The 16,926-nt window shown below is 33.5% G+C and overlaps 1 protein-coding gene across 1 annotated transcript in view; it reads left to right on the top strand.

Annotated features, from left to right (window-relative positions):
* The window catches only part of ERC2 (ELKS/RAB6-interacting/CAST family member 2), a 432,595-nt gene that overhangs the window by 181,877 nt on the left and 233,792 nt on the right, over positions 1-16,926 (top strand). The window contains 3 exon segments of the mRNA XM_068409226.1: positions 8,779-8,919; positions 9,474-9,614; positions 13,083-13,118. Coding sequence (XP_068265327.1) covers positions 8,779-8,919; positions 9,474-9,614; positions 13,083-13,118 — 318 coding nt within the window.

Genomic DNA, 16,926 nt, shown 5'->3' with positions numbered 1-16,926 from the left:
TGTTTGGTAGGATGAGCAAGGAGTGATTCCCAGCTGATGAACTGAAACAGGAGTCTGAGGTAAAGAAGGATGTCCTTTTAAATGGGAATAGAGTAAATGGCCCAGGACATGGGAAGATTTTCTCTTAGTCAATGGGATGAGTGGTTGTTCCCTGAAAGAACTGAAAGTCATGGACACCTGCCTTGAAGAAGGTAGAGTTCTGGGTATTTTTATGTCTTTGTGATCTTGATTATCCTGTTATTTTGTCTGTTAAGCAGAGCCTAACTGAAGAGCCAATAGCAAGTGACTGTACCAACTGTTACCTTGGCTTGCTATTAGCAGTATTCGTTTCCTACACTGAATTTAGAAGAGAAACTGTATTTCATAAACAAAGTGGAGAATTACTGTTTTTATTCTTTAAAAGCTATATGCCTTTAATTTGAAAATACCTAGCAGAAGGGATAAATCTGGACTGTTTAAATTAGTGGCAACATTCCTGCCAGTTTCAGTGAGGTCAGGGTTTTTCTTCCAGTTAACTTTGAATACGAGATAATCCAAGTGAATTTATATGCCAAAAAAATTAGTACAAGTATCCACTTTTTGGAGCTCACAGATCTGAATGTGTATCATTTAAATGTGCACAGGTGAGTGCAACTAATTAGACTATTATGTGCTATTCTGCAGTGTGTAATCCTAGGAAGGTATTTATGACTATATATGACTTTAAAATGCCACTAACACCTAAAATGCTAATGTTGGATTTTTGATTTCTTTGTATGTTTAATCGCCTTACTAACACGTGCTTGGTCAACAACAGTGAAAGAAGTTGGCATTCCTATTACCTCTGTGGCTTCATATGGATAAGCTTACAGCATTTAGGCAGTAAAGAAAGCACATGCGTTTTGTTAACCTTTCTCTGCTAATCTGGACACAATGCTCACCAATCTCACACCATATTATTAAAAAATGACACAAAGTACTTTTAAATCTGTTTGTCCTCCTCGTAAACTGTCTTTTCCGGGTTAGTCTACATTGTCACTTTCCCAAAATGCCCACAGAGGCAGCTGAAAGTTTGAAACAGTCCTTTAACCATCATGCTACTGTTGTCAATGTAGAAAGAGTGAGTGTCACACTGCAAACTTGCCAGTTCTCCTGTGCAACTGAGCATGAAGTAAATCACCAAAAGCCAAAGAAGTCTTGTATCTCATTTTCTGCCTCAGCTATATCTGCAGCACTTCAGAGAAAATGCACTTATGCAATACTTGTTAGCTGGGGTAATTTGCTAAGTTGCAATCTGTCTTCAACTGTGATGTATTTCTCTGTTGAAAATATTAAATTAATGACAGTTTGCCAGGGTTCCATAGTAGAAGCAGCAAGCGTGGAGTTATTGAATAGAACATGTATTGTTGTCTTCTCACTACCAGAAATACAGAAGGTTAAGAAGTACTGGGTTAAAACCTAACCCAAATTAATGAGTGGCAATTAGTTCTTTTCAAGTCATTTCATACCAGTACCATTCTAAAATCTGTGGAAATAAATGTAAACTGATAAATAAATGTAAAAATGTTTATAATTTTGAAGAAGTTTTGTATATATCTGAAAATAAAATATTTATTATTCTCAGATATACAAATTGTAAAATTTTACTAAAGTCAGGATGCATTATTTTTGAATATTGTAGTGAGGATTTGTCGCAGAGTTTGTTTAAAAATTGTGCTATAGAATTTCTTTGTGTATACGATAACTTGAAATGTGACAACGCTAGAGACCCTGAGAGTATGGAAATCTTGTGTCAAGCTTAATTTGAGTGCTGTAATAAAGGTTCAAAGTCTGATAAACAATGCTAGTTTTAATGTTTTGGAAAAGTTAGATAAACTTAGATCCTTTTCTGAAATGTATTTTTGCAATTCATGACTGCTTCATTTGGAATTGCATGGATATGTAAGAAAAGACATTTTTTAAAAGAATCAATGTGATTAGTGGTTTTTCCAAGTGGAATTGATTAGAAGTCACATGGGGTCCCTAAGGTTGAATTCTGTACAAAGTAGTCACTTTGCTTAAATATGGTCAGCTGAGAATGGCATCTTTCCTGCAGTGTTTGCAGGCCACTCCGACACACAGTGAATACTATGGGATGTTTTCCTCTGCCACAGAGATTTCTGTCATTTTGCAGCTGATGAAGGCAATGGTAACTTTTGTAAGCCGATGCTTTTGAGAAGTGGCACGACACTGAGATGTGCTATGGTGTCTGCTGACTGTTTCAATCACTTATGGAGAGATTGTTACTTACAGAAGTTAGGTGGCAGTATATAAAGGAAGAACTCTATATGTAAGCAATATGCTTATTGTTCTATATTACTTTAGAAATACTACTACTTTGTTAACCTAAGGAAAAGATACACAGAATTATTAAATAAATATTAAATAATAGCCTTTTTCTACAAATGAGCTTTGTAACTGAGAGTGTCAGTTATTTTATGACATGCCTAAATCATTATGCAAATTAGTGTCCGTGTTAGAATAGGAACATATGGCTTGAATTTTAACAGAAATTTTTGATTTGTTTGAATTTGTGTTATTTTTCTATGACTATTTTTCGGTATTTTGAGATGTGTAAGCCTAATTAAATTATTGATTAGATCATTAATATTTGTCCAGTTTCTGAACAGATATGTAACAGTATAGATCCTACACAGTTACTGGATGATTTACGGTAACTGCCAGTCTAGGTAGCAATATTGATGATAAACTTTAAAATCTAGAATATCAGTTCTAAAAGACTTAAAATATTACCCTGCCCTTTAAGTTTATTGGCTAAATTTGCTTATTAGAGAATAATGTTATAAAAATTCAACTTCATGATGATTCTGACGGAACTTTTTTTTAATGTGTGACCAGTCTCTGTGTGCCAGTGGGAAATCTTTTTACAGTTGAGGAATGGTTAGTACCTTAGATTAAAAAAAAGGAGAAAAGCAACACCGCAGAGTAGAATTAATATGAGCTTTTGAAAAACAGGGTATTTGATCTTAGAGCGTTAGACACAATGAGGAGGAAGTTTCCAAGGTAAAAGCATATCTCTGTACGATTTTGATTATTTATTGTACAGAGAAATCAGGCACAATTTCTTTCCAATGTTAAGTTTCTTGAAGGCCACCCTTTCAAGGGTAGGTTTCTCAGTCTTAAGTGTAGTTTCTGGGATGTGCTTATACATTGAAAGAAGCCAGTAGGCATCTTCTGGAAGTTTCAAATGAACTATTATATCTAGCTTGCTTGTGTCTTCTGGCAGCTAAACACCTTGACAGTTTGTTTACATATGTGTCTCATTCCTGTTTGTGTCCAGCTTTCCTGTTCATCCCAGCTGCTGTCAGTGAGTAACCTTTCTTATCCCTATTTCTGTCTGCAGTAGTGTTCTTAAGACCTACAGACTTTATCAATAGTCATTAACTTTTTCCACTGCAAATACTGGTAGAAATATGGAATAGACTTTTGTCCAAATGGGACAAAACAAGAACCCTTAGTGATAGTTTCTTATTAATAAGTGCATCAATATAAGTACTTTTATCAATTTAAATTTGTCATGCTGTCAAGAAAGGATGCTGCTTTCATTCAAGAATACCTGGTTTCCATGGAAATACATTGTTTGTTTGTGTTTTTTTGTTTTCCCTAGAAATTATATCAGGCCTAGTTTGCATCTATATCATCTTGTTTTATAATCTCAGATTAGGCACAATTTTTGGTTTTACCTTAATTCTTCATCAATTCAATAGTTTTTAGAATTTTAATTAAAAAAAAAAAATGAAGAAAATACTCCAAGATCATAGTGGGAAGCTCTTTTAAAATAGAAATCAATTTTATTTGTACCAATTTAGTTAACCATAATTCGCTAAAATTGAATTTAATTGCTTTTCTTAGTTTCTATGGGAAGAAAAAAATATTAAAACATGATCATGTGATATGAATGAATTATGAAGCTGTTTTTAAAGTCCAAAACTCAAATGTTTGAGCATTTACGTTTTTCCTGCATTGTTCTTGAAAATACTCAGATTAAGATTTTGACTCTGAATTAGAAAATATGGCTCCTTATTCTTCATGAAAATAGATTTTTTCCAAGTATCTCTCTCTGATTTTCTTTTTGTTTCATATTTAGCGATTAGGCAGCTTAGTACCATGAAATGAGAAATTGCTGTAGACATCATAAAACAGCATCAAAATTTCCTGAAATGGTCTCCTTTTAATCTTTGTATTTTTCCAGCAATATTGCAGATATAATTTGTTCTGTTGTCAGGAATCGGAAACAAATCAGCACAACTTTAGTCACTTTTGAGTACATTTTAGAACTAAACTGAAAAAGGTATTCATTCAGTTCTTTACCCCTAACTTTGGAGCCTCTTCTAAGCACTGAAAATTGTTAACGACAATAAAGGTTACACTGCAATAAACAAATAATGAGTTCAGTTCTATTAAAAAAAAAAAAAGTTTGAAAATCAGAATATGCAAAACTGCTATCAGCTTCCTTGATGTTTTAACAAGACACTTTTCAAAGAATATCTCAGCTCTTGGACTGGCCCAAAGCAGTTCAAGAGGTTGCTTTCATGAAGCTGATATTTATAAAGTTGGTCCTACTGTAGCAGCACACAGCAGATAAGCAATTGAGTATGTCTGATAATAGAGCTATATGCTGTGGCAATTCAGTTCCTGCTTCTGTGATAAAGTGCAAATAGATTAGACCTGTGAGGTCCTAGATTAGTGTGTAAGGAAAGCTTGCCAGCACAAATAAGAGTGAAACAAGAGCACATTGTTGGGATTTCTGCAAGTTAGCTGTTAATCAAGTAAAACATGGTATATTAAGGCCTTTTAACACATTTTTGACACTTAGCCTTATGCAGCTGACAGATAAATTAGTTGTCTTTTGTGATGGACTGAGAAAAAATTTATACTGTTCATTAATAAGATGAAATAGTGTTATGTTTAATTTGTTATAGAAGAAAAAAGGATCATTTAGGTAAATAAATCTTCAAGAAGGAATTGGTATAAAGCTAAGCCTGAGTATAACTGAGTGGATTCTGAATGGTTATTAAACTATGACACTTAGTCGAGGCTGGCATTTTAAAAGTAATATTCAATAAATTAAGAATTTATATTATTATTACTATGAATAAACTTGAAGTTATTTAGTATCCCATATCTCTTTCTTGTATAATCTATATGGCAAAAAACAGCTAATGTACTGTTTTTTTTTTTTTAAATTGTAGTATTTGCTGGTTTGTCATTTGTGTAGTACTCAACAATGTTGCTGTTGAAGGACCTTCATTTTGTATGAACACATTTCTACCTGAAATCCTGCCAGGTGTGAGTCAAAGGGAGATTTTGCCATTGGGCTGAGTGAAGCCAGGAGCTGTGTACACCTGCAGGGCCAGGGGTCTCAGTGCACAGACGGTTGATACTGTCTTGGAAAGAGATTTAATTACACGTAACCTGCTACTTTTAATTTTGGCTGTGTCTTTTTTACTGTATGCTAAGTGGAACGTAGTATGTCATCAATGTGACACATCAATGTGTATTTCTTTCTCAATGAAGTAGGGATATGAGTTTTATATGAGTAGTCAATGCTGCTTTCTGTGAAGATTCTTACAGTAATGCTAAATTGGTAATACGTATGTTCAGTTAGCTAGATTGTGAAAGGGAGTCCCTGCTGTCGGGGGGAGTGCTAGATGCAAAATGGAAGTAGCACTGTGAGCTTCCAGCCCTTTGAAAAGGTTTTCCTTAGGAACCGAGCAAATAACTACTATACTAATATTCTTATTACAAGATTATTCAGTATATTGCTGATTATTTTCCAATATCTAAAAGATTCAAAATACGTTTATTTACAAACTTAAATGTAATTACTTATTTGGTAAAGATCTTTATGTAATTGTTTAAAACCTAATAATATTTACCATTAATTTTACTAAGCCGTATAATCACATTATAAAATACTCAATGTGATGCATTTTTAAAAATTTTGACTGTTGGTGAAACAAATTAGTACAGCTGGAAGTCAATATTGTATAACTGGAAGAAAAAAAAATTACTTTCAGAGGAACATAAATGTTTGAAATGGCTCTGTGAGGAATATATTTGAAATATATCGCGTGTTTTTCACGTAGGCCTAGTTTCACATCCAATAATATTATAGCAAGCATCTATGAAGATTTATACCCCATATCTGCTTTTGATACTTGATCTTAACAGCTCACGTTACACAATATGTTGCATCATAGCTTACATTTGCTATATAAACATAATGCTAAAGTAAGTTAATTTTAAAATATTTAAAATAAAAATAAGGAAATATAAAAATTAAGATTTAAATTAAAATTCTAATATGCTTAATTGCACTTACACTGGGCTCTACAATTAGCTCTCTGATAAGCAACCACAAACATTAGAGACATTCCAAATAAGTAAAGATCAATGAGAAGCTGAATGTTTCTATTTCTTGAATTTGCATTTAAATATTTTCATGGAAATGCATATTCCATTAAAGTCAAATTGATTTAAGGGTATCCAAATTTTAAATCGATAATTTAAAATAATAAAATATTTATTCAGCTCATACAGAAACTGGTTATCATTTTTTAAACTTTATACATGCAGATAATATGGTATTTAAATGATAGGAGAGTGGATAAATGAGAGATCTTCAACAGACACTTAGTGAAGGGCAGATATACAAAAGCTGAAAATACAAGGGGACACTTAAGGAAGACTTCCCAGTCTTCTGAAAACACTATGTGTGTTCCATTTGCTAGTAACTAGTTCCTTTGCTATGCAGTGTGAAAGGAGGAACTGACAGCAAGCAGAGGCAATGGACAGTTGTCAGCAGAGTTGCTGATGTGGTCAGTGTTACAAAAGGATGAAAATTTCACAATTTCCAGGATTGTGAAAATAGAGAGACTGAGCAGAAGAGAGACAACCAGTGTTCAAGGTACAGAATCTAGAATATGTCTCTGCCTATTCCACAGAACCAAAGAGACTGGAGAAGACCTCTGGAGATTATCTAGTCCAACCCAGCTGCTCAAAGCAGGGTCAACTAAAGCAATTTGTTCAGGATCTTGCCCAGCTGGGTTTTCAGTACCTCCAAGGTTGGAGACTGCTGGGATGAAAATCACAGCCCTGAGTTTAGGCTCTTTTTTATGCATATAAGTGTTGACAGTTGGCTTTTTGCAAAATATGCCTTGAGCTTTAAGAAGCACAGAAGCAATCCTCAGAAGATCATGTAGGGCTTGGAAGAACATCATACCTAGTGTGTGGAGAAAATGAACAAATAACCAGGACTGTCTGAACAATATAGGTTTTTTAAAAGTGCTGTTAGTACTTAAGCTAACTTCGATAATGAATTAACTTTTTTTCTTTCATTATAATGACTAAGTTTGTTACAAATCAGATGTACAGCTGGTGAAACGTTGCTTGCGTTGTAATGTTTGTTGAGGTGTAATAACCACAGCTGAGAGTATATTGATATGGGCAAAGGTAAACTTTATGTATATGTGTAGCTTGTATATATCTCCAGTGTGTGTGTTTGTATATAAATGGCAGTATAAGGAATCATGAACAGAGGAAATTAGCATGAGATTTTTCTCTCTTTCTAATAGTATTAGGCTTCCATCAGTCTTGGCCAGTTCTATGAAATAGTATTTTAAGTATTGATCCCACTCTTAAACTACTTCTTGGACATTTCAAGAATAAGTACAAAAGGACTTGAACAGGATCTGTGAGTATGCTGATGGTTCTACCTGAGCCATGCCACTGGTAGTGTAGAACTTCATCAGTCAGGATGGAGTTTTGTCCCATGTAGGTTTGACTTTCCTAAATGATGCTTCCCCTGCCCCCCTGACTACCACTTCCAAAATGACACTAGTAGTTTCCCTGATAACTCTGCTTAAATTGACCTATTCCCAATTCAAATGCAATTCTACTCATTGTTTTATTTACCCTAAATATTTCTTTCTGATTAGTATTTGCATCCTTCAACTATTGGTAGAATGCAGTTTTGAAGAATGCAATCAAAGCTTAACAAAACCATACTGCTGCATCTGCTTTTTACCTTTCACCCTTTGAATTCATCACCAGTCTTTGACTGGTGATTTTCAACAATCCTTGTAATAGTAACTGGCAGTCGGCAAAACCTTTAAAAACGTGGTTGAGTTTAAATGTGTGTAAGGTTACTGTTAATTAGATGGGAAAAAAATCTTCCTTTGGATATCTTAAGTTGTATCGGGGTACTTTTCCTGTGTCTTGGATAACTTTTTTTTTGGTCCTCTAAAAATATAATACATGTAAATGGTAAGTTACTGATAGTAAGTGATTGATTTCTAATTAGATTTGGAACCTTGAAAACTTCTTGCAACCACTATAGAGGTTACTAGCATGCAAAAAACATAACCAAATTCAAGCTGAGTGAACCAGTCGTGGCCTCTCTGTTTTGAACTTTTATTCAAGACTTCAATCACTTATGCAGGAAATACGTTACTGAGATTAATAACTTACCATATATATCACAAGACTAAACATATTCATATCAGCATAGATATTTCATGAAGTTTCTGTACTTTGTTACTTTTATCAAGTATTTAAAACCTTAATCTGATTCTTTTGAAATAAGAGGAAATCTTGCATTGACTTTAATACTATTAACTCAATCATCCTCTGCTTCTGAAGGTTGATTTTTCTGAGTGCTACTTAATGTAAAGAAATTTTATTCTTTTGCTAAAATGATTCCAAACTTTTCCATTTTGCAATTCTTTCTCTTGTTAGGAAAGAATTATAGAGCGCTTGAAGGAGCAAAGGGAGCGAGATGATAGAGAAAGACTTGAAGAAATTGAATCTTATAAAAAAGAAAACAAAGACCTGAAGGAGAAAGTTAATGCTTTACAAGCTGAACTGACAGAAAAAGAGGTCAGTCTTTTCAGCAAAATCTATATTCTGCTATCTGTGTTATGATGAAAGGAAGTGCATTAGGATTACTCTTGAAACATTTTAAGTACTGAAATTCTGCCACTTCAGTGGTCAGCTTCGGAACTGCTATTTTCATAAGCATTCTTCTTAGTCCTCACTTTTGTATGTAAAGTATTGCTTCAGTTTTTGCATAGTTGTGTGTCATTATCCCTATTTTTTCCTTTACATGAGCCTTCAGACGGCTCAAATATTCCATTGTTGCTCCTGTTTTCATTTGTCAGTCAGAGCAATAGACTTCAAAGTAATTGTACCTTCAGAATATAATGTCAACTTGTATGTATTATGAATGTTTCTATGTATCACTGCATGCCAGCTCCTGTGGTTCTAATTGGTTATATTCTCAAAATAGTGTCTTTTGCTATCAATGCTTATCTTTGTGTCAACTCTTTTTGGGGAAGGGGAGGGGGGAACTGGATCCGAGTAATTACTAAGCTGGCAATAAGTTAGTGTCCTGGTGACTAGGAATTAACTTTTTACTCTTGGTCATTTTTCAGTCTAGTTTAATCGATCTCAAAGAACATGCATCTTCATTGGCATCAGCAGGGCTGAAAAGAGACTCCAAACTTAAGTCTTTAGAAATAGCCATAGAACAAAAGAAGGAAGAGTGTAGTAAGTTGGAAGCACAGTTGAAAAAGGTAAGTTCTGTCTTAAAACAAACAAACAACAACAATCAGAAAAACAAAAATCAACATCCCACACCCTCATTTTGAAAAGATGAGCTTATTTACCCTTCTGGAGTAAATCTAAAGTCTACCCATCTTATGCTGTTTGCATCAAAAACTGCTAACTTTTTCTTAAGAGGCTTGTACCAAAGCCACTAGTGAGCCTCAGAAATTATCTTGAATAATTATATGAGGGAATTCTGAGAAGCTGCTGCAAATAGATGAACTGAAGGAAGGACAGTTTTCCTTTCGAAGGAAAGCAGAAAGACAGAAAGAAATTATGAAACGAGCAATTTGTATGTATATGAGTTTATACCACTATTAGAAGTAGATTGAAATGTTTGTAGCATGGGAAAAAATTATAAGGCTTATCTGAGAAATGCTGTACTTCCTAATCAAAAAAATTGTGCTTCCAAACTGGAAAATCTAGCTAGGTTTTCTTTTGGCATTTTTTTTGGCTTTGTTGGTGGACACATTTGCGATAATTAAGCAAAATAATGCATAGTTTATCTCAGCTAGCAATTAATTATTTCTATTCAGCAAGTAGTGGAAGCAAGCATTTAAAGGAAAACATACAAATCCTATATTTTTTAACATAGTTTTATTTAAATTGATGCATTAAAATAGTTTTTGCTTAAATGATCTGCAAGTTTGTTGATGCTTTTTCTACCATACATTGTTTCTTTGACCTTTTTCTGTGTCATTTGGTAGTGTCTGCTCTCATTGTTTGAACACCAATCTCATGATGTATTTGATGGGTTTAGGCATTATGTTTACCTTCTGCAATTCATGAATAAGTGTATGTCAAACATTAATTTTTTTGTATTGATATCTAATGTTGCATTTTCTAGAAAAGAATATTTATTTGTTCTATGAATGTTACCACCGTTAGGATAAGATTCTGACACTCTTTTTACCCAGGTTGAGTAGTATTCTGCTCTGTGTTTAAGCAGTGTTTCAGTAGCCTTACCCATGAAGAAGATATTGCAAAGTGTAAAGGATACCAGAGTGTAAACCTTGTACTTCTATTACTTTTTAATTCAGAACAAATATGTGCAATTAGGTGCCTGTGTTACATGTTTAGTTGTGGAGAGGAAGGAAGGGAATCTTTTTCAATAAACATATAAAAAAGCTTTTAATGGAAACACAACTACTTTAAAAGTTTGATAGCTTATAAATGCTATTGATGTCAGAATTAAAATATCCAAAGAAGCTATTTCTCTGGAAATCCTTTATTTTGTTTTCTTTTGTTAGAAAATGTGCTTGTTTACTTTGCACTTCACTACAAAATATCCTTCATTACAACCTGAAATATCTTATTTTCTTCATTTAAAAAACTGGTTTAAAAAACCCTAAAAGCACAGATCACTTAAAAAAGTCAAAATCCTCTTGAAGGACTCGAAACCCTAAATCAATCTTTTATGACTGTACATATAAACACATCATACGGTCATGGAAAAATAAGCACTTATAAAAGTCAGAGAGTGTCTGGGACGTCTTTCATATGAAAAGGGAGTATGTTCCCTCTGTATAAATACAAAGGATTATTAAATGAAAGTTGAAAACATAATAGTTTTATTATATCATAAATACAGCATAAAGCCCCAATGGAAATTCACCCAACATTTGTAGGAGACCAGGTATTTCCACAATAAAATGTAGTTACAGCCTTCTTTGTGGGCATGTTTAGTTGAACAGAAAGAGTGACTGTTAATGATAGTAGACTCCAAACAGTAATTTTCAATTCACATTTTCTCTAATAAAATACTTTATGCTTAAACCTGTAAATATCCTGTGTTAAAAGTAATTGGTCCCCAGAAATCTACCTTCACCATGTTTTCACTCCTTAGGAAACTAAGTGAAACAGAAATCTGGGTTTTTCTTGCATATGCCTGAGTTAGAGGAGGAGGGAATATCAACATAGTTCAGAGTAAATTAGCATGCATGTCCCATAAGTGTGCTTATATATGAATGTTAACCGCTATGGAAGCTAGAAGGAATGGGCAAAGTTTATATCTATTTTTCAAAAGTTACTCCAAAGGGCTGTCTGTTATTTTGAGAAATTCGAATGCAGCTTACACATTACTCCAGTCTAAAAATATCATAGAGAAGGCACTTTTCATTATGATATGGTACAGTGATCATAGTTTAATGTTGATTTGTATGTTTTAACAAAGATTACTAATAGATACAAAGATATTCTGCGCACATTTGCCACGAGTTAGTTTTCCATGAGCATTAATGGTAATTACTGTCCCTGAAAGAAAATGTGTACAAGGGGCAAGTCCAAACAAAATCTGTAAATTTTAAGAAAAAAAACCCCCTATTTTAAAATTTTCTTTTCCCTTGTTTCTTCTCCTTTGTAATTTTGGAGAGAATAAGATTCATTTATTGATAAAAAAGATGGTTTTGGATCTGATTAGATCCAAATATTTTTCAATATTAGTTAACTGGATTGTTTGCATTTCATCAGGAGAAAACGTGCTGATTCTAAAACCACTGTTTTAATTTTATAGAATAGACACGTGTCAAAAAGTAATAAACAGGATTTTCATAAAGAGTAATTATTCATGTGACTGTGCTATATTTTGGGACACAAAATAATGTTTAAAACCACAGATATGCTTATTAAACTTCTTGTAACAAAGATTATGGATTAAAATTCATAAAATTAAAAAAAAATAATAAAACCCAGAAGAATGCTCCATGCTTTTTTTCCCAAAAATTCCACAGACTTTTTGTTGACTTACTTTGTATTCCTACTAGTGAAAGAACAGCAGGAATTATCTGATAGGTAGCTAAGTGATTTTATATATATATATATCTGTGTGTGTGTATATATATATATATATAATCCTATTATCAACTCTAGAATTTCCTCCTTTTGTTGTTTCTCATTATCTTAAATTTACTTGCTTACTGACATATTTGCGGTTGCTAAAGTACTTCTTGCCAAGCTGTACTGTTCAATAGTCATTCTGCATAGAAAATTCAGTCTTGTGTTAAACAAAAGGAAAGTAATAAATTTAATGATACAATTTAATTAATCTTTTATTATTACCATCTCTGAAGCTTTGGTGATAAATTGCAGCCTCAGCCAAAAGCACTTCTCGTGATTCATTGCTTGAGACCAGCACTTAATGTATCATCAAAAGTGGACACCTTTCTTTATTTCATGGGTTATTTAACTTGAGAAAGGGAAAGTAACACAAACCTTAAATTTCTTACTCCAGCTATTCTTTTTTAGGAGCCAAAGTCAACATTTTTGTTTCCCCAGTGCCTCTCACTTTCACCAAAGAATGTTTAGAATCTTAAATTTCTACTTTCTTATGACAAGTTTGTCTGTGCAAATGCACTGGTTTTGTTGAGCTAATGCTGTTTTCCTGGATCTTTCCTTCTTTTCCTGTCTGTGCTTCACTCCCTTCCAACTTTGCAATGTAGCAAGCTGAACAGTTGTTCAATCAGATGTACAATCCAGTAAGTTCTTTTTTAAAATGCTCGCTGTAACATATGAAAGCATGAGGATCCATTACCTTACTGTGTTGTGCTCTTCCTCTGTGGAGCTTTGCAGAATACCTCTGATGCTCACTATGCTATATTCATTATATGCAAATAAATGAACTTTGTGGACTTCAAGGCCGTTTTAAGAATATGAACTGTATTAAATAGGTACATACAATATTTCTGAGAAAACAAACATCCTAGCCTTTAGGTCCTCAACTTCTCCATTAGAAAAAGCATGCAGATGATTTTGGTGGTGGTTTTTTTTTTTTTGCTTTGCTTTGCTTTTTAATTCCTCCTTCTGCAGTACTTTATTTGATCCTTCAAACTTAAATAACTTCTAATTTATTTGGTTTACCTTAAGTGACTGAGCTCATTACGTGAATAATAATATCTAGGAAGTGACTGGTACTATTGTCAAAAGTCTGTACAATTAAAATAGTTCAGATCAGTTTTACTCATAAAAAGCTGTATACATTCAGGATATATATATTAAGAATATGGAAACATTGTGTTTAATCAAAGAAAATGCTGAAATATAAAATGACAAACACAAAGGGCAGTGTTTGAAAAAGCCAGTGTTACTTTGGCTTGTTTAGCAGATGTTGGCAATAATAATAATGCTTTAATTGCATGATATCTACCCTTTTGATGTGACTGTGTTCGTTCCTCCATTTGAGGAAGAGCTGTAACGAACATTCTCTCTGCAGAGAACAGTTTTCATTTTTTTTTGGCTGAGACTGTTACATTTAGTGTGCTGTGAGTATCACAGGACAGAACAAATGATGTAACTGTAATAGCAATTTACAAGCTATAGTCTACATAGTAATCATAGTTGGAATTACCATGTAATTGGGATAGTATATATAGAAGAACTGGTTTTGTAGCTTAAGTAATGTAATACTATGCATTAGGGAAGGTATTGCCTCCACTGAAGTCAATGGGAATTTTGCCATTAATGTTAGGATTCCAGCTTTGGAATTATTGCTAAGCATATTATTGCTAAGTTTTGTAGCTTCTAACTATGTAATGGATATGTCATGACTTATGTATGGGAAAAGAGAGTCCTAGAGAATGTGCTGTGTTTACTTTTAAAGTTATTGGTTAACTGTTTCTAGAATCCAGTCATAAGTTGATTGTAAGTAGCATGAGACCTGATGTTATCACCTTTACCATCCAGCCACGCTGCTGGTCAAAGAGCTTTTCCTCTTGAATGATAAAACCCTTTTTTCTGTATCATCTTGGATCATGTTTGTGGTAGTTATGTTTCTATTCATATCATTTGCACTCTTACTCCGCATGTCTTTTCAGACTAGAGTCTTTTGTGTTAATTTTTCTCTTGATTTTCATAAATGCTTTCCCATCATTATTTCAATATTAGTTATTCTGCTTTATGGGATTCATTTGTTACTACCTAGTCTATTTGTGTGTGGTATTCTGAAGTCAGTCAGTCCTTTTTTAATTTTATTTTTTCTTCCTTTACGTGCTTAATTTTCGAAAGGACAGCCTGTCGGCAGTTCCAAAATAATGCATGCAAGACCCTTTTTCTTTGGCACCAGGCAGACATTGTAGTATATTCATGAGACAGGTTTTCTTAAATAAACTTTTCTTGCTCATCTTTCTTCTCCTACTTATATATATCAGTCTACTTTTAGCAACGTAAGTAGTAATGATCCTCTTCTCCCACAAAACCACCTAAGGTCTTGAAATAATGTTGTGATTTGATGTCAATGGCAACATATTCTTTGGATTTCCACAAGGCCAAGATTTCACCTTTGTTCTTTGAGATGGCATAATAGCAGTTACTTAAAATACTTTTTTATGTTAAGAAAATAGAATGTTTCCTTACTTTTTATTTTTTGTTTGAGAATAATAGGGTTATAAAAAACAGATGGCATTCTAATCTTAAAATACTGAAGTTTTAATGTTCTCCTGTTTACATGTGTCAGAGAAAAAACAGTCAATCTCTGAGTAGTCTTCCTTTAGCTCATGCAGTGATATAGCATTTTTTTCTGGTGGAATGTGTTTCTTCTACTGTGTCGCACAGGTATCAACTCCAAGACTTTCATTTATTGTTGATTCTGGAGTTTTTAAAATATAGCAATGGATAGAAGAGTTTTATTCTTAAACACATTTGGGTACCAAAATGGAGATGATATGGAAGGGGTGCAAATCCTGCATACTCTGTAGTAAATTATTTCACAATGTATTCTACCTGTGTGAATAAGATGTGAACAGAATTGGGCACACATTTCTTCATGTTTGTTTTGAAAGGTGAACTTTTTGAAATACCCAACGATTTCTTGTGTAAAATTGAAGTTACATGATTGTTTTTGTCCTGTAATGAAAATATAATGATGTACTTAGTATGGAGTTCTGGTGAACCTTTTTCTGAATAGTAAATACTTAATTTTCCAAATGCTTCATCAGAGCAATGTCAGATTAAGATTTAAAGTACTTGCAGAATCCACTCTAAGTTGCTTAGAGCAGTCCCTGAAGTTAAATAAAAAACCCTTGAATTTTAAGGAGACTACAAACATACTAAGGTGGCAGCAATTTTTTTTAGTTTATTATTGAAAATAATAAAATTTGAAGGATCTTACAAAGTAATTTCTTGCATGTAAATTCTGTTGTTTCATTTATTTTTTTTTTATGAAGTATTTGGTTGATTTCTGTGTATGTTTGTATCTGAAGCTTTAAAAATGAAATACTGTATCTATCCGTCCATTTCTGTTATGCAGAATAATGCATGTATGATTGTACCATAACATTTTAATAGTCTAAATAATTCATGTTGCATGTCTGTACCACACTATTATAGTGTTTCTTTAGGAAATTTGTGGTTTACATAAGGAAATGTTACTTTACTTCTAAAGTCATTGTAGTGCTTATTAAGCAAATATCAGAACAGATACATAATTACTGTAAAAATTAGTAAAATTCTAATAGTAGGGTGATGTGCTATTTTTATTGAATAGTAAAAATAACATAAAACAACATAGTCACAAGAATGACAGGCAAAACATCATAAACCAATTATGCTAGTTCGAAACTAGCCTAATCTGCACACACAAGTATTATAATTTACAGATTAGGAGAGCAATAACTTTGCTTCTGAAAGGTATGCATGAACCACTCTTAGCATGAGTCACTCTTAGCCATAAAAGCCCCGTAACAACAGAAAATGTATTCTTCACAAGAAAACAGAGAACTTAGGGAGAAAAAGGAGGACAGAAATTAAAAAAAAAGAGAGAAGAGAGGACAGCAGCAATAGGTAGAGACTTTCTGATTCATGTGATAACCATGCAGCTTCTGGTTAGAAGCGATCCAAGCCTGTCTCCCACTGCCTGCAAAAAAGCTAAAGAAATCTGCCCTGTCCAGGTGGGAGCAGGGTCAATATCAGCTGAGCTGCCTTTCATCTCCTTTGGGCCTACTGTTTGACCTCAAAAGTCAAGTTCCATCTGTCAACAAATCACCCTTGTCTGTATATAACAATTAAAAAAAAAGTGCCTAGTTCAAATCCAAACACATCTTTCAAAGCCATAAAATATAATAGGGCACTTATAAGTGATTCTGTGCCTTTGGCCTGGGAATGTCAGATGGATTGTGTTTTGCTCTCTTGTAGTATCAGCAGCTTTGTTTACATGAGGATTCCCTTCAAAGGACTCATTGCAAGTGAGAGTACCACCTGCAGAAAGTTCTTTTTAAAAAATGTTTTATGTTCTTGCTCTCCCTTTTCAACTAACTTTCCTTTCCTTCTTCTTTAAGGCAATGCCCTTGTAGA

This window comes from Nyctibius grandis, chromosome 10, assembly GCF_013368605.1.
Source record: "Nyctibius grandis isolate bNycGra1 chromosome 10, bNycGra1.pri, whole genome shotgun sequence".
Taxonomy (NCBI): Eukaryota; Metazoa; Chordata; class Aves; order Nyctibiiformes; family Nyctibiidae; genus Nyctibius; species Nyctibius grandis.
Note: the sequence above shows the minus strand (reverse complement) of the source record. Positions and strands in the feature narration are given on the sequence as shown.